This window comes from Anguilla rostrata, chromosome 2 (genome assembly GCF_018555375.3).
Source record: "Anguilla rostrata isolate EN2019 chromosome 2, ASM1855537v3, whole genome shotgun sequence".
Lineage (NCBI taxonomy): Eukaryota > Metazoa > Chordata > Actinopteri > Anguilliformes > Anguillidae > Anguilla > Anguilla rostrata.
In genome coordinates this window covers 46,836,344-46,863,742 of record NC_057934.1, presented here as the reverse complement: position 1 = coordinate 46,863,742, position 27,399 = coordinate 46,836,344, and the positions used below count along the sequence as shown (strand labels likewise).

The following is a 27,399-nucleotide window of genomic DNA, read 5'->3' as shown; positions in this document are numbered from 1 at the left end:
ACAGGGATTGCTGTATCCGGCCAGTCAGTCAGTCCCCCAATCACACCCTTCGCCCGCCATCCGCTCCTCTGAGTGGTGCATCTGAGTGTCCGCCATGTTGGCTTATGGGTGTCACGCACGGACACAAACTCGTGTGTAACGGTAGACGCGTAGCTAGCTACATCAAAATAGATCTCAGCTTGCTGCACGTTTTAGAATAACTTGGACCCCAAGTTGTCTATTCTATACTCAGTCTTCGTCACCAGAAGCTGTGACTTAAACAGCGTTTACCCCGGGGAGGAAAAACAAGCGACTCATTCAAAAACTCTAGAAATGGTAAGTCATTGTTTTGATTTTTTGGCGTCGACTTTGATTTGTCAACACCGCTACATCTCCATCACTGGCGCAAGCTAGCTAACCGACTTGCGATCACTAGAATAATGTTACCAAGCTAGCAAGCTGGCTAATTTTTTAACTTTAGTTAGCACAGCTCGAAATGCAGCGGCGGCCTATTGAGTTTCCGAGTAAACGTGAAGACAAGACACCAAGTATTAGCACAGAATATAGATTTAAAAACAAAAAGTTATCAAGTTCTCATCTATATCGCGCCAGTTAGCTATATTTTGACCAAAAAAAGTAGTCTATGGCTTAGGGCTACGTTTTTAAAACCGGTGTCTCGTTTAAATAAGTTAGATGGTTGTCGTTGCATCACATGGTAATATGTTGCTAGAAGGAACACTTACCTAGTCTTTTTCTCTTCGGATTTTTCGGTGCTTCATGTTTGTGCTAGCAGTGCTACAGAAGACGTATGACCTGTGTTGTGCAACGTTTTGCTCACTAAGCCCAGAAAGTGTTTACAAATGTGACTGGCGGGCTAGAAGCCCTAGCTAACTTTACAGCGACAGTCATAATAGCACTGGCTAGCGTGATTAATGCTGAAGCATAACTAAAGCCGCGTTTCCACCGCAGGAACTATACCCCGGAACTAGGAACCTTTTGAGGAACTCAGTGCGTTTCCACCGCAGGAACTAGGGTCTAAATTTAGTTCTGGGGGCTTTGTTTTACCCCCCAAAACGTTCCTGCTCGGGGGGTAGTACTTTCCGAAAGTACAGGAACCTTTTGGGTGGAGCTTGCAGCGCTGAACATTTCTGATTGGTCGAGTACTCGTAGCGTTTGTGTTGTATTTATTTTCCGCCATTACCCGCCATGTTTGAAAATATGCAGCGCAAACCAGTTTATTTTCATAATAACTTCAAATCAAACTTGTATGTTATGCGGCGCAGTAGCCTACTTTTGGTTATAACATGTCAACGTCTTGGAATTATAACATGTGCTCTTCTGTTCTTTTCTTGCTTTAGTATTCGTTTTATAAAATGCTAAGCATTCGTGCTGGGACAGCATATTACGTAGGCTACCAAAACATTCAAACGGATTAATTCGGTTGCTGAATATTTTCTTCCGGATTTTCTTTGTTAGCCCGTTGTAATTGACTCAAAACGTTTGATACAGTTATGTGAGGTATGCGGTAGTTCTGCACGATTAACATTGGTGATACAGTACAAGCAAACTGGAAATCACATGCCGCACTTTTTATCCGGGTAAAATAACAGGTTAATTCTAGTAATCTTCGCTTTAGTTTTTTCAGACTGCCGTAATTTTACTCAATTTTACTGCCATTTTTCAATTCCACGAAAAGACCAGGAAGACTATGGACTAATTTATGGTGCATGGTTCGCATCTGGAGGGCACACTTCGCTGCTCGGCTAGCAGTAACTTCGAAGGAAAGCAAACGGTGGCTGTACCACTACTAATTTACATTTTCACGCAAGTCCGAGTTTTCGTTCTATTCTTGTCATTTTGCAATTAGCCTATATGGAATTGACGACGAGAAAGTAATAAAACAGCTAATTGTTTACAACGTGTGCATGTTTTCTGCTGTTAATGAATGTGTTTGAGAGGATATATGAAAATCAATAAATACAAAAGTAACCATATATAGTCATTGTTGGTAACCCGTTGTATATAAGTGGAATAAACCCCTCCGGGCTGTCCCGGTTATTAGAAAATAATGTAGGCTACTTCGGTGGTAGTATGGGGTTACAGAAGAACTCATATGACAGATGGACCGACGACAACGTCAGTGGGCTAATTTACCTAATCTTCGCGGTACTTTAGACCCCGGTGGAAACGCAGACAACCATTGGCTGAAGGAACCTTTTAGTTCCTGGTAAAGTAGTTCCTGGGACTGAAAGTTCCGGGTAATTTCGGTGGAAACGCGGCTTAAGTAGAGTTAGGATAGCTGTCGATTGCTACTAGTAGTAAAATCTGTTGTTAGCCGCTAGGCAGATCTCATTTGCTAGATAACGGTAACGCAGGAGAGCAAATGAGCGTATCAAAACAGTGGCTGCTTTACCTGCTAGCTAATGATTTGTTTTTAAAGTTATCAAATCTAGCATCTCAAAAGTACTCAAACGAATATTATTTGGCGGAGTAATACAAGTAGTCTAAACCGCTTGATATGTGATACATGTAACGTTATGTGACTAAAAGTTAACTAGACTAGTTATGTTTGGGCAACGTTAGTGAGATACAGATGAATAGTCATCTGGCTAGCTTGCCTGCCCGCCTAGCTTAAAAGTGGTCCACTGAAATTCAACTTGACTGGCGTCAGCAAACTTGCTATCTCCCTGCCTGTGTTGGAGGCAACTAACGCTGCAAAATTCTATGGCTGCCAGGATTTTCTCTCGTAACTGTTCTGGCGTTTGCTATAACGTTAGAGGATAATGTTGTAGGTTACTTAGAATAGCTAACATAATTCAGATTCAGACTAGCTAGCAAGTTGTTTTGATGTCATCGTGTTAGTTTTCTTCTTTGAGGGTTGTGATTATGAACTTCCGAGATGCACGCATGCTGACCACAGTGGTGACCATGACAGACGTGTAGCTAGCTATTTCCTTAACCCGGCTTTGTCTTGGGATGGGCTCTGACTGGAGCAGTCTGAAACAGCACAGCAAGTGGCGGTTGGATGGAGAGGTTTTTTTTGTCAAATCCGTTGGTTTTATTGTTAGTGGGGAGATCTTGTGAACTTGTATTTTGTTTTCTAACGTCACATAACCTCTCCAATTACTATATTATATAAATTACTTAATGCATTGGCCTGATTGCATTTTTTGAAGGAAAAAAATCTGCCACTAATTTTGGAATGCCACTAATATCATACAATCTTACTGACTCGTGAAACTGAAAACATGCATATATGTAACTAACTTTCTTGTCAAAAGAACTTTTTGCTGGGGGATTTATTAATATCAAAGTACTTTCTGGGGTTAAAACGAGTTGAGTTATCCATATAATTACGGAACTGATTTTCGTGTATAGACAGCTTTTATATGTTCTGCATTGTACAACGGCACTAGTGAGAAATCATGCGCAAATTCTGCTAGACTATATCTAAAGCAGTTAAAGCGAATACAATAGACTGGTCTTCGCTCGTAGCCTTCATTGATTACTCCTCAGTAGAGGCATCGCACCTTTGCACCTTTTCTGGTGCTACAGAGTCCAATTTCTTCCTCGCCACAATACACAGAGACACTTGTGTGATTTACAGGACTTGTCAGTGCTTGCCGTCAACTCCAGTCAGTGCAAAAGCAGCAAAATCTGCAGATTGGCACCATAGTACAGTATCCTGTGGTGGTTTGTGTTACAGCATGCTCAGCCTTACAGAACTATAATTCAGTGTGTTATGTAGACCATTTTAACTTTTTATTTAGTTCTTATAGGCCTACTTGTTTTAGGTAAAGTATGTCAGTAACTTTGTAAATTTCACATTTGTGTTTTAAGTAGCAAGATTTTGATTATATGGGGACAGTTTGCACATTATTACCGTAGTTGAGTGTGGTTATACCATTTATCATTTTTGGTCCTTTCTATGTGATAATTTATTACTTATTGTTCAGGCACTATGCTGGATTTTGCTACACAGCTCTCCGGAATATCATTCAAATTATAATTTGACACAAAATAAATTTTATGCCTTCCCTCCTGTGAGAAACTGAGTTCAAATAATTTGTCTTAAAAGAAGGAAAAAGAACAGTTTCTGATCTGATATGTGATTGTTCCACAAGGTAAATGTATGAAGGCATGCTTTAAGAGGGTGGAGCATCTTTTAAAGGTGTAGTAGCAAACAAAAGTGCTTGCTATTCTTGGTGTGTTTAAAAAAATGTTTTAGTTTAAATATTTTTTTAAATAAAGTGGAAATCACAAGGCTACATTAAGCTAATTTTATGCTCTCTTGTGTTTCCATTTGGCTTTATACCAGTTTCCCGATTCAACAAGTATATTTACGCTTGTGTTCTGTGCAGAAAAACTTTTGATTTATTAAGCCTACATTTATATCAATGGAAATCCCTTTTCCCATCAAAGAGTTTCGGTTTGATTGGTAAGCAGGAAATGATCCAGACAAACAATCTCTGAGTGGTATTCAGATGGGATGTTGACCAATCACTTTTTTGATTTCAACACTGGACACTTGGATGCCTCAACATAGCTGGGCTCTTTGGTCATCAGATATTGCGCCATACATGTGTCTGGTTTATTTATTAATGTGGTGGCGCTCTATGGCTACCTTCCTGTGGCTGTGGTGTGCCAATCATAACATTAAATATGCTTCCTGCATGAGGGCTACTAGGCCCTCAGTGGTGGGAGCTGTGGCAATTTGTTCCTAGTGTGATACCATTCATCCTGTTCCTCTAGTCTGATCGGTTTGAGTAAGTGATTAAAGCAGCAGATATTTCATTAAAGCCCTACTGTATCATTTTATTTAAGCAAATACAGTGTCAGAGAACGGGGCTGCATAAATTCAGGAATTACATGTCTGTGACTGTTCTGCTGGAGACAGACTTGGTCACTTTTAAGGTTCAGTTCAGGTTCTGATCTGATTTTCTATGGTTTTTTTCTGATGATCCATTACACCTAAGAAGTGCACTTGAAGTGGTCCATTACAGAAAAGACATCTTGTCACATCTCCAGCTCTTGTGTTTAGGAATGACGCAGGTAATATTCCTTGTTTAAATTTAGCCATCAGCATATATGAAAAGCCTTGGAGCTGAGGTTAAGCTCTTACCAGGCCCCATTGTTTAATAAGGCAAATGAGCATGCTTCCTTCGCTTAACTACATTACCTTTGCTGATATTAATGACGTTCAGTGTAAATATATCCAGTCATTTCTCCCGGCAGTGTTTCCTGTCTGGCAGAATGGCAGGTCACTCATTTGTTTGGTTTGTCTTTTACATTGAGTAATTAGAGTTGCATGCTGTAGAGCTGTTATGTGTCTGTGTAACATGTCTCTACATGGGCACTTGGGGAGTGTAGTCATGGCCCCAACAGCGTTACTCAAACCCCAGGCCCTTGATCCTCTGTGGAATGTCCAGAAGCACCCTGTTGTCCACACACCATGCCCACACACCAAGCCACCGGATGCGTCGCTAGCCAACCTTTGGTAACTTCTTAAGTTTGCTTTATTGGCGTCAGCCTTTTTTATGTCCAGGCAACAGGTGACACTTTAGGTATTTCCTGCCATAGCTCGGGGTGATGTGCTGAAATTCACAAGCAGGTGAAAAGAGAGGCTCCATTTGATGTGGAGCGGGTGCTGAAAAGGCATTCAAACTTGGCAGAATCTGAAGGGACATGTCTTTATATCGGTATGGGTTTGCTCTCAGAAAGGTGTTGTGCTAGAAAAATTAGACTTACTCTTTGGAACAAGTGCACTAAGGCAGTTTTGCAACACAACTTAATATAGCTGCTCTTTATATTCCATTTCAGTTGTCATTTGCTGGCCTGTTTTGATCTGATGCAATACCTTTTTGCTAGCAAAGACAGTTTTGTGAGCAGCACCTTTGTAGTTAGTGTTTTTATTTGGAGAATGACTAGACTTAAATGTAAAGATATTAGTTATTAGATTGAATTAGATATTAGATTTAATATCTTTTTCACAAGAGCCATGTCACTCAGTATGTTTTTCAATCTGTCTGGTTTTTCAGAATTGCAGTGGCATGTGGTGTCTTACCTCCTTCTGATCCACCAGTTAGGTGACCTGACATAGCTTGGATTGGATTTATTTTGTTTAAATGGATGTATTGATTTTTTGATGGAAGTACATTTAAGTCATGGAATTATATTTTCCTGAATTCTTGAGATATGGAAACCCTATTCCAGTTATTTTAGAAGGGCTCACATTCAACTGTGATTGTATAGCTATTTTGGTGGTTTAGTTGATGTGGAAAAACATTTATTAATACCCCTTTCACATCAAAGTAATACCCTGGGTACAACCTGTGTTTGCCTTTGGTGTGAATGTTTGTGTATGTGTTCTCTCATATTATGAGTCACAGTATACTGGTAAAAGATGTCCGTTTAATTCATCCAGGTGATTGCTCTACCTTTCTCATTTTTTTTTTCTTTCATCACTGTGTAACACTTTGGTCTTTTGTTCCAGGTAATGGAGGAACTATCTGTGCTGAACACCCTCGATGTGCTGACATGCTTTTGACATGCACTGCTCTACTGGTCCCTGGAGGACAGGTTTTGGCAGGCAGAGCCTGTGAACGAAAACACTGTGATTGCGCTAAGGACATTTCATAAAAACAAAAACCTGTTTTAATTTGACATTTTTTTAAAAACCAAAAAAACCCTAAATAAACCGAACACTATATAACTAGTTCATACCTTAAAGAAAGTTGGCACTCAAACCGCTAACATGCAGAGTTCTTCGATTCGGCGCCAGGTGAAAAACATTGTGAATAACTACTCTGAGGCGGAGAAGAAGGTGAGGGAGGCCACCTCCAATGACTCCTGGGGCCCGTCCAGCTCGCTGATGTCGGAGATCGCCGACCTCACCTACAACGTGGTGGCCTTCTCCGAAATCATGAGCATGATCTGGAGGCGCCTCAACGACCACGGCAAGAACTGGCGGCACGTGTACAAGGCCCTGACGCTGCTGGACTACCTGATCAAGACGGGCTCGGAGCGCGTGGCCCTGCAGTGCCGCGAGAACATCTTCGCCATCCAGACGCTCAAGGACTTCCAGCACATCGACCGCGACGGCAAGGACCAGGGCATCAACGTGCGGGAGAAGTCCAAGCAGCTGGTGGTGCTGCTGAAGGACGACGAGCGGCTGAAGGGGGAGCGCTCCCAGGCCCTGAAGACCAAGGAGCGCATGGCGCAGGTGGCCACCGGCCTGGGCAGCAGCAACCAGATCAGCTTCGGCCGCGGCTCCAGCCAGCCCAACCTGTCCACCAGCTACTCGGAGGAGTACGGCAAATCCGGGGGCTCGCCGGCGTCCTACCATGGGTGTAAGTACACGGCGGGACTACTTCCACTGCCGAGGAAGTTCCACGCTCCTATAAATCTGTTGGATTTATAAGAGCCGTGCTAGCTTGGTATTAAATGATTAATGTCTTTATGTCAGGCTAGTTTGGCTTTTATAAATCCAACAGATCATTTGTATTAATCACATATGAGCCCATATAAGCCATCATAAAACAGTTCTGTGTCCACAGGGCTTTACAGCAGCATCGTAGCTTTCTTCTTCATCGTCATTGTCTTGTCCCTGCAGTGGGTTAGTGTTCATGCTATAGTGCCACGCTGGAGTAGTGTCATCGTTGTGTGTTCATAAGACAGTAATCCACTGTGTACAACACTTTTGAATTGGGATTTATTTTTGCTGACGCCAGTCACAGTTTTGTCACGGCGTGGAAAAAGATCAAGGAGAGAGGACAATTCCTGTTGTTCCGTACCACTAGTTCTCCAACTTTCTGAGCCCATTGCCCACTTAATTAGTCAAACCATCTCTGTGACTTATTTCTTATTAAAATATGTGTTGAAATGCAGACTTTTGAAATCACTTTGTGGCAAATTACATTACATGTACACTGCAGTGCAGTGGCGCTGCATGAAAAACCCGGAATAATTATTGTTTCATTAAAACCAGACATATTACATTTTTTCATGGTCCTGATGGGTCCCCCCCTGAGTTTCTGCTGGAAGAGTAAAATTAGCACTCTGTGACTGTGGTTCGTATGCATTCGTAATTGCTTCCTCTCATTTTTTAATAGAGAGGGAAGACAACTGCAATTCCCGAGTGGCACATGCATTTGAACAGTTGTAAACGAGCAACTAATTTTCCGTACCCCCGTCTTGTGTAACTGTAGCACCAGTGGCTGTATCACCCAGCTGGTAGCCGTGAGCGGGGAATGCTAGTGCTGTGCTGCTCTGCTGCGGGTGGTGGGTGGTGGGGGGAGGTCTCCAGCTTGGCTGGCTCCTGCCGGGCAGGGCGCAGTGGGATGCCTAGCTCTCTGGATTAGTGTGTGTCCTGTGCGCAGCACCTCCATCATGGAGCCCAAAGCTATAACTGAAGCTACTTGGGCTAATCCCTTCATCTGCAGTCTAGGGAGCCGCATTTCTGCAGCAGTGCTACAGGTCACACCGGCGCCACTGTTCTGCCGTAATCTCTGCCTTTTGCACCAGTGGAGATTTCTTTGAGCCCCCCCCCCATGTCTCTTAAAGCCGCATTCCGCTGCTGCTCAGGAATGTCCTCCGCTCAATGTCAGTGCATTAGCAGGAGGAAGTGGGCTGCGTTTCCCTTCCTCCGCCTCCCACACATGACGAAAAAGAATTTGATAATCTTCACAAAGGCATCTGACGTCCTTTAAATTCTTTCGCGAGCCGCGGTGGGAAAAAAAACGCTGACATAATGACATGAACCCAGTGACGGTAAATGGACCTGTTATTGTTTCTCCCCAGCTATTCAACAAACCATTGTAAAGCATTGCTCTCATACCCCAGTTGTCATTTTGTGGACTCGGGCTTGGGAGCGTGGGCCGGAGCAAAGGGGGGGGAAGGGGGGTGGGGTGTAAATGTAAAGAAAACAACGGCGCATTCCGCGCATGCATGCAGTCATGCGGCCCACGCGGGGCCTGCGTTCGTACGGGCAGATTGTATCAGGAGCCCTGCATTCCCCAGCTGAAGGTTCTGGTGGCTGGTGCATCAGGTAGAGCACATGCCAGGAGGCTCCCTGTAGGCCCGCAGCCTCGCTGATAGGGCAGGCTCGTGACTGTGCTGCTCTGGCTCAACACGTGACTTCCCTTTCTGATGATCTTTACGTCTCTTCCACGGCAGGTCTCCAAGACTATGCCGTGTCTGCTTTCTGCCTTTAATCCCTCTAAGTTAACACCAAGTCAAACGTTCCACCAAACGTCTCCGTGGGAACACATTTTGGTCATTTGTTCCAATAATGCGTCGGTGATTGAGCGCTTGTAAAATGGCGCCTAAGTGTTATTTGACAGGAGCTGACCGTAGGGGGTTACTATATTAGTCTGTGTGTTTCTCAGAAGGAGACGTAATGTGGTTATAGCGGACGTGCAAACGGTTGAATCATTTCCAAAGGAGGAAAGGCTTTTCTGCGTTTATTGCGCTCTGCGTAAATCCGTCTGGACCGAGGCTTAATGTGCGACCAGAGTGCTAACGAGGGCATTTTTTACGTTCCTGTGGAGGTTTCCCATCATTGTTCATACAGGAAAATGCAAATGCCGTTTCACTTAGCCTTTGGCCTGGGCTGTGCTCTGTGCTCTTACCTCCCAGTCTGACGTTCTGCGGTGAACAGAACAGCTGATGGAAAAAAGTGAGCTCGCACTTTTCTGATGACTGTGCGGTTTCAAATTCTCAAGTCGCTCGTACCAAAAACACTCGCCACGCAGTCTGTCAGAGCAATTTTTCTTCACTTGTGAGAACAATGAAAAGACATCACATTCATCCCTTATGTGAAAACGGTGATAGAAGAGGATGTAAGATGAATGTAGGAAGAGCTCAGAAGGACCTCTAATGGCAATCTGACTGTTGACTGAACTAATTAAAAAATGTTTGTCTGTACAGACCATTGCAGTATTAGCCTGTATTTGGTAGATGCATTATGAGTGTAAAGGACGTGGCAGTTCCAGGCACACTAAGCAGAGCCTTCTCTTGACCGGCAGGAGAATATGAATGACAGGATAGGCCAAGGTGCTTGTGGGCAGTGGCCACACACTGCAGGAGCTGATTATAGGCTTGTGTCGGTTAAACCCGTGGAGAGCCACTTCCTCTGGGACTTATTGGATTAAGAGCAGCCGTGTGCTGGCAGGCCCTGAAATAAATGGCAACTGCTGCAGCGTAACCAACCGCTAACACACTGACTGCCAATGAGGCAGCGAGGAAGAGACAAGTGAGCTGCTGTATATTTTAAATTTCACCTTTGGAGGATAGGCACAGATGGCAGGAAAAAAAATCCTGGCCACAGTGGCTAGCTGATTGACATCGGCCACTGTGAGTTATTTTCCCACCTGAGATCCTTCTCCAGTACGAGTAGTCATGATCAAAACTTGGACTTTAATTTAAAAACAATGCTTATACTTAGGAAACCAGTTCCAGTTCATTCTCTGTTTTTTACTTTTTTTTTCTCATACCAGTGATTCCCGGACTTTCTGAGCACCTGACCCTCTTCTTATTTAAAATATAAATATAATAAAATATGGCTTGACATATGATCAAATACAGACTTCATGCCCAATTTATACAAGTGTACACTGTCCTACACTACATTTTCTTTGACTTGTGTGAATGTCAGTGTGTGTTATGTACAGCAAATTATGTTTTCATGTGTCATTTTGCAACCCATCTAAACCTCTCAGCCCACCAGTGGGTTCCAAGTCTGACTCAGTTAGAGAACCACCGTTCCACACAATGGACAGAAAATAGTTTCCTAATGGCATAGGTAAATATAATGGTGAATTATGCAATTCTATCTGTTGTGTGCTGAATTAAATGACGAGAAGTATAAGAGCTAGGCTACATCTAGTTTTTTTATTGGGTTTGCTGTAGACAAAAAGCCTTTTTTTTCCAAGGATTTTCAGGTCTGCTGAGCTTAAAAAGCTCCTCAGTCTTGGACCTTGTAAAGGTCAGCCAAAGATTAAAAGGGACCTTGACCATAGAAATCACTCTTGTCTCAATGTAGATGCTACAGTCATGTAATTTATTCCACTTTTAATGAATAGCGCTTTTATAAAATAACGTAAGACCCAAGCTCCCTTTTGGCAGGCAGACAGAGTAGTGATACTGTATTTGACATGAATAATTGGATCTTCAGTCCTAATCTCTATCGTGCATAGGGTTGCAAGGACTTAAAACCCATAGCATACACATACAGGAGAAACGGGAATGGTCTTGGGAGTGCCTCTTTTTTTGATTTATGTGGTGTGGAATGGCTAATGAATATCATGAAAAATAGTCTCTCAAACTCCCATCCCATCCCATCCCATCTACTGCTCTCCCACATGTCTGGAACAGCATACACACATTCCTAACTTCCAATGTTCCAAAACAGTGGTCATTGTACAGCCCTGTAATGAACCTACACAATTTTTGCATATGATGGGAAATATCCAGCATGTGATGTTGTGAAGTGTAAAGCCCATGAGAGCCCTGCTGCAGCATGTTAGCATACGGTCCGTGTGGTTTGTGGTGTGTAGCGGTGATATTGTGTGTCTTTCAGCCACTTCTCCACACGCGTCCTCAGAGCTGGAGCAGGCCCGGCCCCAGACGAGCGGGGAGGAGGAGCTGCAGCTGCAGCTGGCCCTGGCCATGAGCAGAGAGGCAGCTGAGCAGGTACTGCACCAGCTGGGTTCTAGACCAGCTTTTCTTAAACCACGGGTCGCGACCCAAAATGGGTCGTGACTCGTGGGAGTGTATGAGGTGGGTCCCGGATGTGTGCTCGTATGTGTATTTGGAAGGGTCCCTGAAAGGTACTAACTTTCAAATTTGGGTCCGAGTATTGAAAAGTATTTTTAAGTTGGGTCCTGATATTTAGAAAGTTTTAAAAACCAATCACATCATCATGTTTTGGTCTCGTCTTTAGGTGTGCGGGTAATACCTCCCACCTGCTGGGTAAAATGTGCTTTACCCTTGGTTCTGTTTTTTTGTTGTGAAAATGGTTTTTGATGGCCATTGAATGTAACAAATTTCAGCGGTTTGTGCAGTTCAGATAAACAGAGAGACAACATAGCTTAATTATCTGTTGTGAAAGGGTTTGTTGCAGCGAATTGTTGTCAGAAACATGCAGCTGGGCATCAAATCAGACCAGGAAACTATAATTATCACTCATGCTGAGATGTCATAGGCTATATGAAGTATAAGACATCTCATGTGTACAGCCTGTATTTTATATAGAACAGAGAGCTCTAAAACATGTCTATTAATAGTGACAGTCATTGAGCTGGTAAGTCATCAGAAGACAAAGCTAAAAAAGAAAAAAGTCCCTTCAAGTGCGGTGTGGAAAGTCTAAAGCTTATATAGAGCGCATGCGTAAGACCATGAATGAGGACAACCAGACAGAAGGAAATGTGTGCGCTGAGGGTACTCTGACTGGCAGTGGGTGGTGTTTTGTGTTGGTGGAGACGCACAGGACATTAGCCTGGGTGAAGATTCTTACTCAGCAGCGTTTCCACTGACGCCCGCTCGCGTTCGCCTGTTTATGTTTTGCGGCAGTTTAATTTCCTGCCAATAAAACAGTTTTTCAGAAAGAGGCCGCATGTGTTTTGCAATTTTGGTTTTTGTACGTAGGCTATGCATGTAAAAACAAAAGTGCTGTAATGCATAGTTGTAATTTTTCCACATAAGTCTATCTTTATTGAGGCAGTTTGCATGTTTACTTGTTGGTGATTTAATTCATTGTTATTGACTGTCCTGGTTTGTGTGTCTGATGTGTCTGTGCGATTACATTGACAGTACATCTATAATCCTGAAGACACTGAAAGTATTGCTGTCCTGTTATGACAAAGTAGCACCTGCCATAACTGCACAGTGCTCAAAGAGAGCTATAGGGCAGGGGAATCGTACTCCGTTTTTTTCTTACCAGCAAGACAGAAATGTACTGTGGCTAAACTCACGCAAGCTGAACTGCAATTTAAATATCTGTTTTATTTGCTACGTATGAGCACATTGCCTTCGGGTCATCCCAGGTCTCTGGCTTTGCTTTTCCAAATGTGGCTGAGGTTGTTTTGGAGGTTTTGGTGTTATGTTGCGATGATCTGTATGTGAACCATGAAATGTGAGGGTGAACCAACAACAGAACGTCAGTAACATTTTTATAATGCTATCTGCCAGTTCTGAAGGGAGAGGTGGATCACAGGATGCAAGAGCTGAATTCTCCCTGACTCGGTCATAGCTCATTAACCATGGTTCTGCAGTACATGCATCTTATAAAATGTAATTATTACTACTTCTTCAAACCTGGTCTAATGGTGTTTGGAATGATAATAGTAATTACCTGTTTTGTAAAGAACTCGAGTAGATCAATGCAAACCAGGAGATTGCCAGCCATCCATCTGAGAGTAAACTGAAGAGACATGAGAGAGAAAAAATTCCATAAAAAAAAGGGGGGGGGGGGATAACTGCAGCGCCTCACACTGAACTCTAATGGGTTTTTGCTGTGTAGCTACAGTCTCAATATGTAATGATCGGGAAATGGAACACACTGACATGCACTGAGTAAATCTTTGCTTTGAAAGATTGATCCACAGGTTGTGATGCTCATGATTCTGTATCTGTTCTCCATCCTCGATGGTTGTGAAACGCCTGAAGTGCACCAGAGACTTCATCCCCTGAGCATTGTTCCATGAGTGTAGTGCAGTGTTCTGTATTGAACTCCTTGCCCAGTCTGGTCAGGTGGAGGTGCGTGCTGACATCTTGCGCTAACAGGCTGTGCGTGTGCGTCTGTCTGCCCTCGTGTGCTTTTGCTGGAACCCAGGAGGACCGGATGCGGCGTGGGGATGACCTCCGGCTGCAGATGGCCCTCGAGGAGAGTCGGAAAGGGGCTGGCCCGGGGACAGCGGTCAAGAAGAAAAAAGAGGTGTGGACACAGACCGCTTCTGTTCTGAACGCGCTCATATTTATTACTGGGGATGTGCTTTCGCGTCAATGGGAAACTATTGGGGAAACCACTAGAACTATAGCATGGTCCACATGCAATATCAGTTAAAGCATTTCAATCAAACTGCAGTCATATGATTCATCTTAAGGTGGGCTAATGGCCTGGTGCCTTTACTGTGTCCAATAAAAGATGACCAAAATAGCCATAGATAAAGTACAATTTTGATTCCTCCTTTCAGTTTAAGCAAAAAAAGTGGGTTTTTAGTTGTAATTTTTCCTAGTCTTATATGTTAATTTTTATTGTTTAACCAATAAAAAATATTAGGGATTTAACGAAACTAAATTTTTGTTTAGTTTATGTGAAACTTCATCAGCTAAAAATAATTATCAATTTACCACTTTACATTTTTTGTAGAAATGTTTCATTTTGGTCATTTTGAATTTGTCCAGATAACCTAGGAACAGAAATTAAACTGAGGTGAAATTTTCAGTCACATTTTTATCACTTTTAGACTGGACACACACTGAGAACACATGATCGGTTTGGTCAGAAACCTGTGAACTTGCATCCAGTTATTTCAAATTCACCCTGGTGACGGATACAAGAAGGGAGTACTCGTGACCTCTTCCACAGAGAGAAGCTGGTCTTGTCTTTGTTGGATGAACTTCAGGAAATGATCTAGGGCAAAAGTAGCGTAAACTGTCATGTTTCCTCAAATTCCCAGCTGTCAGCGCTCTGTGAAGTGCAGGGGACTGTGACTTTCCCATGCAGTCACACAGCCTGGCTGAGCCTTCCCGCTCTCAGAAACGTCTTGTGGGACTTGAGTAGACTATTTCAGTACTTCAGTCATTTCTTAGCTGTGTTGGCTTTGGCGGAATGACGGCCAGTTCCCAGAGGGGCCTGTGGCTTGATTGTTCTGTGACTTCTGACTTCAATTTCACGAAGAAAAAAAGGGTAAGGGTTCTGCTTGTAGTCCAGTCAGCATTTTTATTTATTTATTCATTTTTGTTTGGATTAGTCATTTGTTCTCCCTTGGGATGATCGCTGAATAATTTTGTATATTAACGTTTTCCACTCTGAATTAACATCTCAAAATCCCAGTACGGTTTTTTTACATTAACAAAGCCTGGCTCGGCATGGCTGGGTTTTTGCGGACACGTGAGCCGAGCCGCTGCTGGCGCGTAGCGCTCCCCTCCTGGTCCTCACGCGCGTGCGGCCCTCTCGTCCCTTCCAGCCGGCGCTGATGGACCTGATGGACACGGTGCCCGAAGCCCCAGCGGCTCAGGCTTCAGACCCCTGGGGCGCTGCCGCTCCAGACCCCTGGCAGTTACCTGGTAAGACCCCAGGACCCCCCCCCCCCCCGCCGCTGGTATGACAACGCGGCCCAGTGCGGTGTGAACGTAGCAGGACCTGACAGCTGAGCCCGCACCCCAGCCCCGTACCCTTCAGCTGCACCAACCGCCGCTGGCAGACACAACGTGGGCTCTGCTCGTCTGATGGCGCTCGCGTCAGTCTAAGAATAGCAGCCCGCTCAGTGTTTGGTTACCCATCTCTATTTTATCCCCTCATAACAGGAAGTGTGCTGAAACTGAACATTGCCGTTGGAAATGATCCGATTTTGAGCAGTGCTGTTTCGATGAGAAAAAATTTTTTTTCCCTATATGTTTCTGTTTCTGTCATACAATGACCGGCATGACTTCATTTTGGGAGGAGATCTGCCAAACATAATTTGGGCCTTTGATTTATTTTTTATTGATTTATTTTTTTTTAAGAATAGCTTGCAGTTGCTCCCTTTATTCTTTAATGTGGAATGCTGGCTCTTAGATTTGCTTGGTAGTTAAAAGGTTAATACTCTCTCTGTCAATAACTGACCAGATTCAAGTTTATTGAATATTTAGGAAAACAGATTCTCCATCTTTCCACTGGGTTGTCTGTAGATGTCTGGTTTCCTTTATTTGATTGTCTGTATTTGCCTTTACTGTTTATATTTCTAAACTGTTCATTATTTTCAACTTTTCACATTAATTGATAAATGGTCATTTACTTGTTCAAGGTAAATGGTAAATCATTATTATTGTCTTGCATTACTGACAGCATTTTTCATTAGTCATATTTAACCTACAGTGTACAGACTGCATATATGCCCTGCAGATATTTAATTCAGCTTTTAATTTGACTTCATGCTCTGTAGAGGTCTTTCTCTCTTGTATTCCACCCCTGTTGTAGTTGGGCCTCACTTCTGTTGTTTTGGGGCAGCTCCACCCGTGGATCCGTGGGGGCCGTCTACTTCCTCAGCCACGCCCGTGAAATGCGCCGAGCCTTGGGGCCCTTCCACCGGCTCCGCCCCTGTGGCACAACCCGTCCCCGACCCCTGGGCATCCGGGACCGACGCCTGCCCCAAGGCGCCTGCCACTGGTGAGAATCGCGCTCTTCACAGGCGCGAGGGTGTGAACCATGAGGCCACTGCATGCTAACGCCTTTCTTTTCAAGAGGTTAAGACAACTGTACAGTGAGGCCAGGGAGTGTGTCTAATGCACTCTTTGACTTAACAGATTCAGCCACTTATTAGGCAGTGGAGGTCCCACGTGAAATGTATGTGAAGGTGATTGAGTGCACAGGCCAGAAACCAGTTGATGGATATTTCCATGTTGCAGGTCTTGCGGTATACAGTGCAGCTGTGAAGCTGCAGTTATTGTTGTTTTAAAAGTAAGACATCTCTTTACTTAATTGTCTGTGGTTTCCCCAAAGCACGCTTAAACTCCAGTCTTGTAAATCACAGCAACAACCTTCTGCTGATTTAGGTCCAATTCATAATGATTTGTGACTCGGTGTTTTTTGAGATATTTTCGCTCGGTTAATTTGTAAGTAAGCAAAAAATCATTTCTAACTTGTTTTTCCCTAAAGGTAACTTTGATCCCTTCAGTACACTAAATGGGAACTCCAAGGATGACTTCTTAGGCTTTGACAGCCTTCGATCTTCCAACACAACAGGTGAAAAGCCCAGCGTGGCTTCTTCATTGCAAATTTTTATTTTGTCAGGGTTTCTCATTTCTTAACATGCATTGTGTTCAGAATCAGAACTAAGGGGTTTTCCTTCACATAGACAACGTCTTCAGTTGGCCTCTGTACAGGCACTAGTATAAGTAAAACCCTCTTGTGATGTTATCCATTGAAAAACATTGTTTTCCCATTGCAGTTACTAGATGTACTGTATGAAATATGGTGAATCCAACCGGGTTGTTCCCTACACATTTTGTGCTTGTTTTCTAAGATGTTAAAATGGAGGCAGGTGTTCGTACCTGCAGGTAAGACCCAGGTTATGGTCCATGGTGCGTTAGTAACAGGGTGGATGACTGTTGTCTGGGTTCACAGGCGATGCCAGGGGAAGCTCCACTTTGCCTTCCCGGCCGTGCGCTTCTGCCAGCCCGGACTTGATGGATCTGAAGCTGGAAAGCCCCGCCCAGAACGGCATGGGCAGCAGTTCCCGAAAAACCCCTGAGTCTTTCCTAGGCCCCAACGCCGCTCTGGTCAACCTGGAATCTCTGGTCAGCAAGCCAGCACAATCCGCCTCCACCTCCAACCCCTTCTTGTTAGCAGGTGAGCCCACTTCACTGTTAATGTAGTCTGGCTGGAGTATGGGACAAATGAACCATGTCTGAATCTCTGTTCCACATTTCAGTGATCCGGGACTGAGTTGTTGAAATGGATATTGGGTCATTGAGTTGTCCCTCGCAATATTCTTTAACTCAGCCAGTTAAAAAATAGATTAAATTTTATGCAGTGGTTGTACTCTCTATGCCCAAATTGTATACATTTTTTGATAGTGATGTCTATGTCTTATGTCTTTTCCAATATGCATTCTAGCAGTGTAGTATAATGGGTAAGGAACTGGGCTTATAACCTGAAGGTTGCAGGTTCGATTCCCGGTTAGGACACTGCCTTTGTACCCTTGAGCAAGGTACTTAACCTGCATTGCTTCAGTATGTATCCAGCTGTATAAATGGATGCAATGTAAATGCTATGTGAAAAATGTTGTGTAAGTCGCTGTGGATAAGAGCATTTGCTAAATGCCTGTAATGTGAATGTAATGTATACATGTAGGTGTCTTTCTTATTTTCCCTGCTTAACATCAGTTGGATATCTGCCACTGTTCTCTTAATTCCATAGTCCTACGCCTTAGTCTATGTTTTTGCAGCCGGGTGACTGTCAGCCCACTCAGCAAAGCCTGCCCTCATATTTAACATTTCCAGTTTTGATGGGCACTGTGACTCATATTGCATCTGTGTTTTGTGCAAATTGAGTAGAAGTAGGAGAAATGAGGTAGTGTAACACATAATTCCTTTTGAATGATTGCTCCTGCCACCACTGCCACCGTATTTTGTCTTACCAGTCTTCCTATGAGTTTCCAGCAGATTGAATTAACTGTGACTTCTGTATTGGTCAGGATTTCAAAACTGACCCTGAACATAATTTAATTTAAAAATCAATTGCAGTTTTTTTTCCTTGGTGCATGTTTTATGTGAATCTGTGAACACGGTTAACTCATTAGAGCTGAGCGTTGTGGGCGGCTTGTGGATGCTGTGGCTAAGCGTACGCGTTGTGTGATTTCACTGTGCCGTCCCTGCAGGCGCTGCTCCTGCACCCATAGCCCAGATCAACCCGTTCCAGGTCAGCCAGCCCCAGCCTCCCACCCTCAACCAGCTGCGGGTGAGCCCCATGATGGGCCCTTCCAGCCAGGCTTTCGGCAGCGTGGAGCCCCTGGTGCTCTCAATGCCTCACCCTGGGACTATCGCCATGGTGCAGGTGCCCATGCCAGGTATGCCCGCCCTGGCCCCCATGGGCATGATGGTGCCCGCCATGGGCGTGGGCATCCCGGCCCCCGTGCCCATCCCGCAGCCCCTCATGAGCACGGGGCTGCCCCCTGCAGCCACGACTGCGCAGACTGGCAGCACAACCAACCCCTTCCTCTTGTGAAAAACTGACTTTACTAATCAGAAATGAGCGCCCCGACTTAACCCGGCTACACAGTGACCTTTTATATTTTCAGATTGGCGTGCTGTTTTATTAAGACTTGTGTGAGTAGCTGCAGTGTTTACAAATTTTAATAGGCAGATGGCTATCCGCACTCTCCTGTCACTGGCTGTAGGTACCCTGCATTAATTGCCATTGTTTCTCCTGACATTAATTTTGCAATTGGTGTGTTCTGCCCTCTTGCCATGAAACAGATTAGCCATCTCTTGATAAACCTAGTTAATGTTACGTTATATTTCTTTATCCTCATCAGGATTTGAGAATGTGAATCGTGCTCCATTTCATTTTCTTATTTTATGTCTTTAAAACAACGTATTCACTCAAAACTACTTTTTATGCATACATTACCCAAAATGTTTTACATTATTTTATGAACACTGTATTTGATATGCATAGGTGTACCCAGCCTAGGGAATTCATTCAGATTACCTGCAACATTTTTAGTGTCCTAAACAAAAGATTTGCACATGGCTCAAGTGTTTTGACTGTAGGTTCACCGTGTGTCCTAAAGAGAAGCAATGATCAGCTGTTCTTAATGAAGCTACATCTGTAATAAGCATAAAAAACTACAAGAAAGTGTATGTGCTATTACTGCTGTCTGACATTGAGAAGTCTGCACTTTGTCACTGGTTCCAGTCTTGCCACATTAGAAGGTGAACTTGGTGATTTCAGGTTGATAGGTTTTAAGGAATGTTAGGGAACTGGTGCTTCTTTACAATGTTTTTTCATGGCTACCAGTTTAGAGAAATACTTTTGGGGGAAAGTTCACTCATTCAGGTCTATCATAGTGCTCACTCTTTGCACATCTCTTCTTATAGTGACTGCGTTGTATGGACAGACAATGCTGAACAGTGAAGCAGAACTCCTCTGCCTTGCTCTCTTAGGTCAGATTGTTACAAAGAAATATCAAGCAATCTTACATTTTCTTTTCTTAATTATTTACACACACAAAATGTATCAAATGTCAAAAAGGAACAAAGGGAACCAGGGAATATAAACGCCACATCAAATGGTAGTTACTGCTGTATCCTCTTACTGGTATTATTATATCACCAACAGTATTACTTGTCTTAACTGTTGCTCTGTAATTTCCTATGCATTTCAATCATTTTCAAAGCCTTTAAGCTTGCTTGCTTAGGATCTGTCCATATATGGACATATGCACACGTTCACATTAAAAACCAACATATGTACACAAAGTAGGTACTACATGGAACATTTAAAGGCCTGCCATTTCTCTGTCAGATACAGTGTGAAGGCATCCCTTTGGGTTAGAGCAGCCTTTTAAATGAGGTGCTTGGAGCTTTAGTGCCCCTGCAGTTTGTGGCTGAGGCAGTGCTGTAGGTGGGGGGATTCCACGGTGATGTACAAAAACCTAATTAATGCGGTCAGAACATTTCCTCCACAAGCAGTCGTTCGGACTGCTCACGGTGACGTGTCATCATGATAGCAGAACAGCTGCTCTGTGGATGATTGAGGCAGTAAAAGCACGGGCCCTACGCTTTGACAGTATTCTACTCACCAGTATGGTTGCAGTGGTATCTCTGATGTGATCCAACCATCTCTTCATTATCAGGTGGGAACAAGGTTCTCTCCTTGCTAGTTTTATTCACAGCCCATGATTCTAATAAATACCCAGGTAAACTTATGTTACATTTATGGGTCAATTGTTTTTAAATTGTAGGATATTTTGGTAGATATGCTGGAGCTAGAGTGGAATATCTTGTGTTATCGGAACAGTGTTTGGGGTCACGTGACTTTATTAGTTATCAGAGTAAGTCTAACGTCCAAACTGCTGGAAGAAATGGATGTGGAATTAATAGACCTTGATAGGGAAGTATGTTTGGGGAATATTACATAGTTTTGAAAATATATTTTCCGAAAGAGATTCTCAGAAATGTGATTACCAAAGTCTGTACAAGCAATCCATTCAAATGGGATTTGTGATATTAGACCTATTTGTATTACTATGTTGATTCTGACTTATGTTGAAACACATGAAGCTCAATGTATTATTTGAAATCGCTGCCAACCTGCCATAAAATTTTTTTTTTTGAAGACAGTTGTTGGCCAGTGCCCTCTGCTGGACCTTTTGTATAGCAGCATGTATAGAGCTTTGTTACAAACCCTTGGTGTACTCTTGTAGTAGTTATGATACCCACATAACCAAGACTTATACTCAGGCATAAATAGGGAGGGGGGAAGGATGCTTTTAACAGTTTCATGAACTTTGATCTGATTTTACGGAGGGGTGAACATGTTCCTGTATAAAACAGTACCGAGTGTTGCAGAAATACGCAGGTTTATGCTCAGAAACAAACTTAACTACATACGTTATCTAGCTCAACTTGTCAGTGGCCTTTTCACTGTGTTTGTACTTTGCTAGCATTCTCTTCATGTACTCATTCATTTACTGTGGTCTACGTTTTCATTGTGAAGCATAATCTATTTTTTCACGTTATTTGTATATTTACAACGCTTTCATCTTGCGGGGAGCAGGCTGCTTTTTATGGATATGTGCCCAACCTGTTGACATAATTGTATAATATAATTTATCATTTGTACTTTGTAAAACACTGTTTTATTCTTATGTAATGGGTTTTGCAGGAAATTTACAGGAAATCTCATTTTAACAGCAGTAAATGATAAGCTATTAGCTGCAGAAGTTTAAATGTATTACAGATTTTGCTTGCAGTTATTTTACAATGCTGCCAAATCAATAATAACTAAGATTCGTGTGTCAGCAAGAATCAATAAATATGTATTGTAAGCAGAGCTGTGGATTTGTTAATACAGTAGTTTAACTGTTCTATGGGACTTAGGAGATTTGGATTTGGTGATGAGGAGCCGTGTGTTATTGCATAAAAGGAACACACTGTTTAGGAAAGAAGAGTAATTTAATTGTAATAAATATCAAAAATGATGTATTCTTACCTACAATAAAGGTACAAGCATATTTATATTTTCAATTGTGTACAAACTGCCGTTAGTCTGTCTGTAGACCAAGTATTGTTTATAACCAAGACTTGTTCCAGTACTTGCGAGCCTTTTCCATAAACACACGTGAAATGCAGAGACAGCCTGTCAGGGGAGGACTGGCGCTGGTGGTAATGATCATAGAGTGTAGGTCTGCTCTGTGAGGACGCCTGAGGGTTGCTGTGCCTCTGATGATGAGGTATCGTAGCCCAGCTTCTTCATGTCCTTGGTCACAATGTTGAAAGAGAGCGTGACGAAGCCTTGAGATCGCACCCTGGTGACTGGGGGAAAAAAAAAGAAAGAAAGAAAAATCCAGACTTAGCAGTCACATGACATGGCCCGAACACGATTTTCACACTGCATACTGTGAGTGTCCCAAAACATGAGCATGAGTCTGGAAAAAGATGAAAGTGAAAAGGGTTGAAGGGAACAAAGGCCTTAAGTGACATTACCTGTGATGTAAAAAAAAATAATAATAATAATAAAACCTAATAATAGCAGCAGTGGTTAAAGTTCTGAATCCTGTATCAGGCTGTGCCTGTTTTTAACGCTACTTTGTCTGCGACTTCTCATGCATTTCCCCTGATGCTTCAGACCTTCTCTGCATGACTAGCAGTCTTGTTCATCTCGGTCCTTTCACTTTCCCCTCTGCCTATGCTGCCGGTCTCATCTCCCTCTCTGTCGTTGTCTTGTGCCCGGGTCCTCTACTCATCCGTTTTCCATGTCTGTACCCATCCAGAGCTCGCCAATCTATTAGCAGTTTTCCCCTCCAATCTCCTGTGTGTCTGCTTCTCCATCTCGTCTGTCTCCATGGTCTCAGGACACCAGGACATTCACTGCAACTCATTTATTACCCAGTCTGGCATAAGTATGGAACTAGAAAGTCTCTACGTCGTATGTATCCTGCTTCAGTCATTTAGAACCAATAAGAATAATGCACAAGCTCTTTGCTTCTCAATTCACCCTTCAGAATATTTGTCATGTGGCTGCCGATTAACAATGTCAAGAACCCGAATCCACAGCTGCACAACTGGCTATTTTCAAGAGACTGAGGTTGGATTAATTTAGCTAGTTAATTTTGGTTCTTAAAACAGCAATCGCACAAAAATGCCTTACAGCATGTTTACATTTCTACTCTGCCTTTACGCATGTTGCCATAGTATATTTTTTCATTACTTTGCCAGCTGACATAAGCAAATGTAAGCAAGCTAGTTATGCAATTAAAAGCAATTATGATAATTAAGCTTTGAAATGACTATTCATTTCTGATTCAGAATAATAAATGCAACATTAATGGTGCTGACATTGCAAACAAGAGGTGATGACAACAGGTGCCCAGAGATGAAAGCAAACCAGACCATCACTCCGGCCTGGAGCCGTGGTGAGCCGACGTGATATCAGCGGTGTGAATGCAGGCGGCCAATGAGCAGAGACTGAGTGGACCTACCTTCCCTTCCTTCGCCCTGGGCAACAACCTTTGGATCTGTGAACTCTGGTCGCCTTCCCATCAGCCAGCTGAAAACAGGAGCAGATCCAATTTATAGGCCTGTGGCCCACTTGCATCAGGCCAACAGTTAAAGTAGAAATTTAGATAGACGGCAGTCTCACAGAGATGTGCTCAGATAGGGGAGGACTATTCTTGTGACTTGATCTTGCTGACCAGCATGCAGCGCAGACATTGATTTTTATTTAAGGTGATATCTGGAGTTTGGGTTTTGCTTGCATGTTTGTTTAATGTGCACTCCCCCCTTTAAAATATTTAAAAATATTTTATACATTATTTACTCAATTTTTTTTTCTTGTCCAGTGACTTACAGGGCCATCACAAAAGGGCACATAAAGTACATATGACTAGTTGTAGGTTTTCACAGCAAATCAGAATCACCTTTATAGGATGAAACCTACTGCCCCTTTCAACTATTTTTAAACAGCCACTAGACCTTTTCTGGAAAGTCATGTTCAAACTATTTAAAAATTGGGTCAGCTTTCAAAGTGCAGATGAAGTGGCTCTGCCATTCTCAGGTGTTTGACATTCAAAGTGTTTGACATTACCTTGTGAATTTCTGTAGCCTTGAAGTGGATTCAGGAACAAACATGGGAATCGTTCTCTTGTGCCTGGAAGGAAAACAATTATGTTGTTATCAGTTGTATTAAGGGTTATTGTTCAGAGCATTTTAATGTATGGATTAACTCACTTTCCAGGGGTGAAGGGAATGTGAACGGCACCATAGCCTCGTACTACGTCATTCCCAAAGGTGTCCGCACCGTACACACACACCACTATTTGTGGCCCTGCAAAGAGAAAACTGTTAACGCAGAAGCGCACATGCTAATCTTTAATGCCCTACTACTTAAATTCATATTTGCACCAGGCCCAAATTATTCTGATGTATCGATGTGTAGTGATAAAAGTACAGTCGGTGATCTTGCGCTCAAGGTCTTATGTGATTGGTGAGAAAATGGCCCCTAGTGATGAGTGTACGAAGTGTGACGAGAGCAAAGTCCTCACAGCCGAAGGGGTTTGTGCTCTTAAAGGTGATGTCCAGGGGGAAATTCCACACAATGCTTTGCACAGAGCCTCGACCCTTGGATGAGATCTGTGAAATGCCCTCCTCCAAGCCCTGCAGACAGAGCAACAAGATTATCTCTCTCTCGTCAGGGACATTTCGTTAGACCTAACTGCTCTTTTTGAAGTTATTGTAAAGGTAAATCTGTGAATACCTTCAGACTACGCTGTGTGGTGTTATTATGGTATGCGTTAAGCATCAGCAGTAGTGTGAGAAATCAACTACAACACAATATCAACTTAAATTTACATCTGTTTCTATGTGGGGACTGAGCTATTGGTTGTTTTGGGAAGAGTTGAGGGGGGAGGTGGGGTGGAAGGGTGATCTGGACCACGCCCATACAATCCTGAGGTTTTTTCAATACAGATTTGTTGTCTGACTTGAAATATACCGTTATATTTATTGATATTACTTTGAATATATATTTGGTAGATGTGTAGTAGATACACCCCTCTATAATAATTTGTGGTTATTTTAACTTTTCACCCCCTTTAACATTCATAGTTTAATATTTCAGTTTTATCTGAGGTAACCATCTTCATCGCACTACCTACTTGCTTTTTGGACCTGCTTCAAAACTCAGCAAATACCATCTACATTTATTGACAAATAAAACACAAAATCCATTGCACTGGCCCTGTAGAGATTCCCAAATACACTACAATTAATACGACAGAATCACTTCAGTGGGATGTATTTGTCACTCACCGAAGTTGGAGCCCAGTCATGTCCGTAAACAAAACAAAACTTGCAGTACAGGTCATCGTGTTCTGGAAACTAATTCAAGGGGAAATGGTTATTTGCATTAAATAACTGACATTTACACAAAATATTAGCCATGAGTAGCCATTAAATTCCTACATAGTTAACTAGTTGGGAAAAACCACACTAAAATGTGTTGTCATTGAGCCAACATTAGGTCATGCCATTAAAACAAATAAACTTGCATTATGTTAACTAATGTTACTATTTACAATGGATAACAAACTAGCAGCAAGATACTGGCCAAGTAGCTAGCTATGTCATCTGCCAAGTCACGGCTTAGCGGGACATATCTCATACCTACAGCATCAAGAGTTTGGCACTCAGGGGTTTTCTACAGAAATAACCACAATGAGTAAAGACTCAAATACTTTAAGACCTTTAAATCTTGTAACCCTTCCTTGTCTTCAGGAACCAAAAATTCATAAACTTCTATCTTCACTCATTCAATAAGCTTGAAACGTATTTTTCTCTTCTAAATTTCCCATATAAAATCACCACAACCTCCCCTTGGTAATGAGAACTGTCAGTTAGCTATGATTGACAGACCGTTCCCCGTTACCATAGCTACCCCCATGATACGCGCTCTCTTTGGGAGACTGAATTTTCACAAGCTAGCTAGCTTAGTAGTATATCAAGTATCGATAGATAGCTAAGGTAAGGACGTTGACTTGTATCCAGTTACAATTTTTGCTATCTAGCTAGCCAAGTTAAGATAAAAGCACAACTATAACGTCCTCATAAAAGCGAACTAGCAAGCTAACGTTATCGATAACATTGCCTTATGAAAGCAAACCTCCTAGCTAGCTAACGTTAGCTAGCTAGCTAAATGAATATAACCAGAAATAATCTAAAGGAACTCTAATTTAAGTGAACCTAACGTTAGTCAAATATTTGCATTGTCTGAACAGCAGGATGGTGTGTCCTGTCAGATTTCTTTACGGGGCGTGGAAATAGGAGTGGTTACTGTATTCGTGACGTAGAAAAATGACAACTTTCTCAACCGGTTGAAAATGGGACGATGAATTTAAAACGCATATTTCTCCAAAAATACAGAACGGACATATTTAATACTTTGCTGTGTTTCTTCAATGCCTCTTGTGCAAATAGCACATAAAACAGAGAAAGTGTGAAAATCACCATGGTACTCCTTTAACTTCTGTACCTTCTGACCTCACGTAACCAAAGAATTCAGATACAACTTCACATGTCCTCACAATAAAGCCCCGAACTTGCGTTCTCTCCTTTTTCTGCATTTCATGATCACAAATGCCAGTTCCACAATCAACAATTCTCCCCATTGGACATTTAGCTACATCTACCAAATAACACCTGACCTATTAGCAGTATGATGAAAGTAGCCAATTGCAATTCCAAAAATGAAAACGGTTGCTTTTACAGCTGTATAATCTTTGTAAATATAACCTAATTTATTTCCACTATAAATGATTGTCATTTCACGCTTTGATAAGACAATGTTTGAATGACCACATTCTCTTCAGATGGTAAAATGAAAAAACAGCATGCGTAACTAGGCATTTTTGTACGCTGGATAATAGCTATGGTTTCCCCCCGAATTCGATTAGCTACCAGTTCTTGTGAGAAAAAACACCAGTAGTAGCTTGCTAGCTAACATTAACCCTAACTGAATATTTAAGATTGTTTACGGTTGACAATCAAGATCATATGCCTTACCTAGCTAGCTAGAAAATTAATTTAGCTGTAATCTCCTAATCTGGTTAGTTACTCACGTTAGCTTCTTCTATTTGCCCGTTGATCATGAGAAGAAACACCGATGGGTTGCTCGTAGCCATATCTGTGTGGTCTTAAAAATAAAAATAAAAAGCTATTGCGAGCCAACTAACAATATTTGCATAAAAAGTTTTACTAACGCCCTTCTTCTCGTTGCTAGCTAACATCTCTTTTTGATACTAGGGACGCAAGATTGTACGGCTCCCTATATTGACCAAAATACGAAAGGCGTTTTTGAAATAAATAAATAAATAAATAAACCACCGCCAGATGGTAGTAACTGACAATGGAAAACGAACACTTACCATGTCACCCGTACATGCCCAACCCTTTCACGGTTTGCTTCAAAAAGGTTTTCAGGTATGCTCAAAAAGTTCA

At 42.5% G+C, this 27,399-nt stretch overlaps 2 protein-coding genes across 2 annotated transcripts; one reads left to right on the top strand and one right to left on the bottom strand.

The window, feature by feature from the left end:
- LOC135248231 (epsin-2-like) lies at positions 1-21,933 on the top strand. Its single transcript, XM_064322599.1, has 9 exons — positions 1-315; positions 6,473-7,328; positions 11,558-11,670; positions 13,811-13,912; positions 15,168-15,267; positions 16,190-16,348; positions 16,838-16,924; positions 17,306-17,530; positions 18,561-21,933. Exons 2-9 carry the CDS (start codon positions 6,734-6,736, stop codon positions 18,905-18,907), a joined length of 1,728 nt encoding a protein of 575 aa, XP_064178669.1. The 5' UTR covers positions 1-315; positions 6,473-6,733; the 3' UTR covers positions 18,908-21,933.
- b9d1 (B9 protein domain 1) lies at positions 21,843-27,225 on the bottom strand. The gene is made up of 7 exons (XM_064322601.1): positions 27,021-27,225; positions 25,216-25,284; positions 24,450-24,561; positions 24,136-24,232; positions 23,993-24,055; positions 23,388-23,455; positions 21,843-22,221 (listed from the first exon to the last, which is right to left on the bottom strand). The coding sequence occupies exons 1-7, from the start codon at positions 27,081-27,083 to the stop codon at positions 22,079-22,081; spliced, it is 615 nt and encodes a 204-aa protein (XP_064178671.1). The 5' UTR covers positions 27,084-27,225; the 3' UTR covers positions 21,843-22,078.
- Between the last annotated feature and the right edge of the window lie 174 nt (positions 27,226-27,399).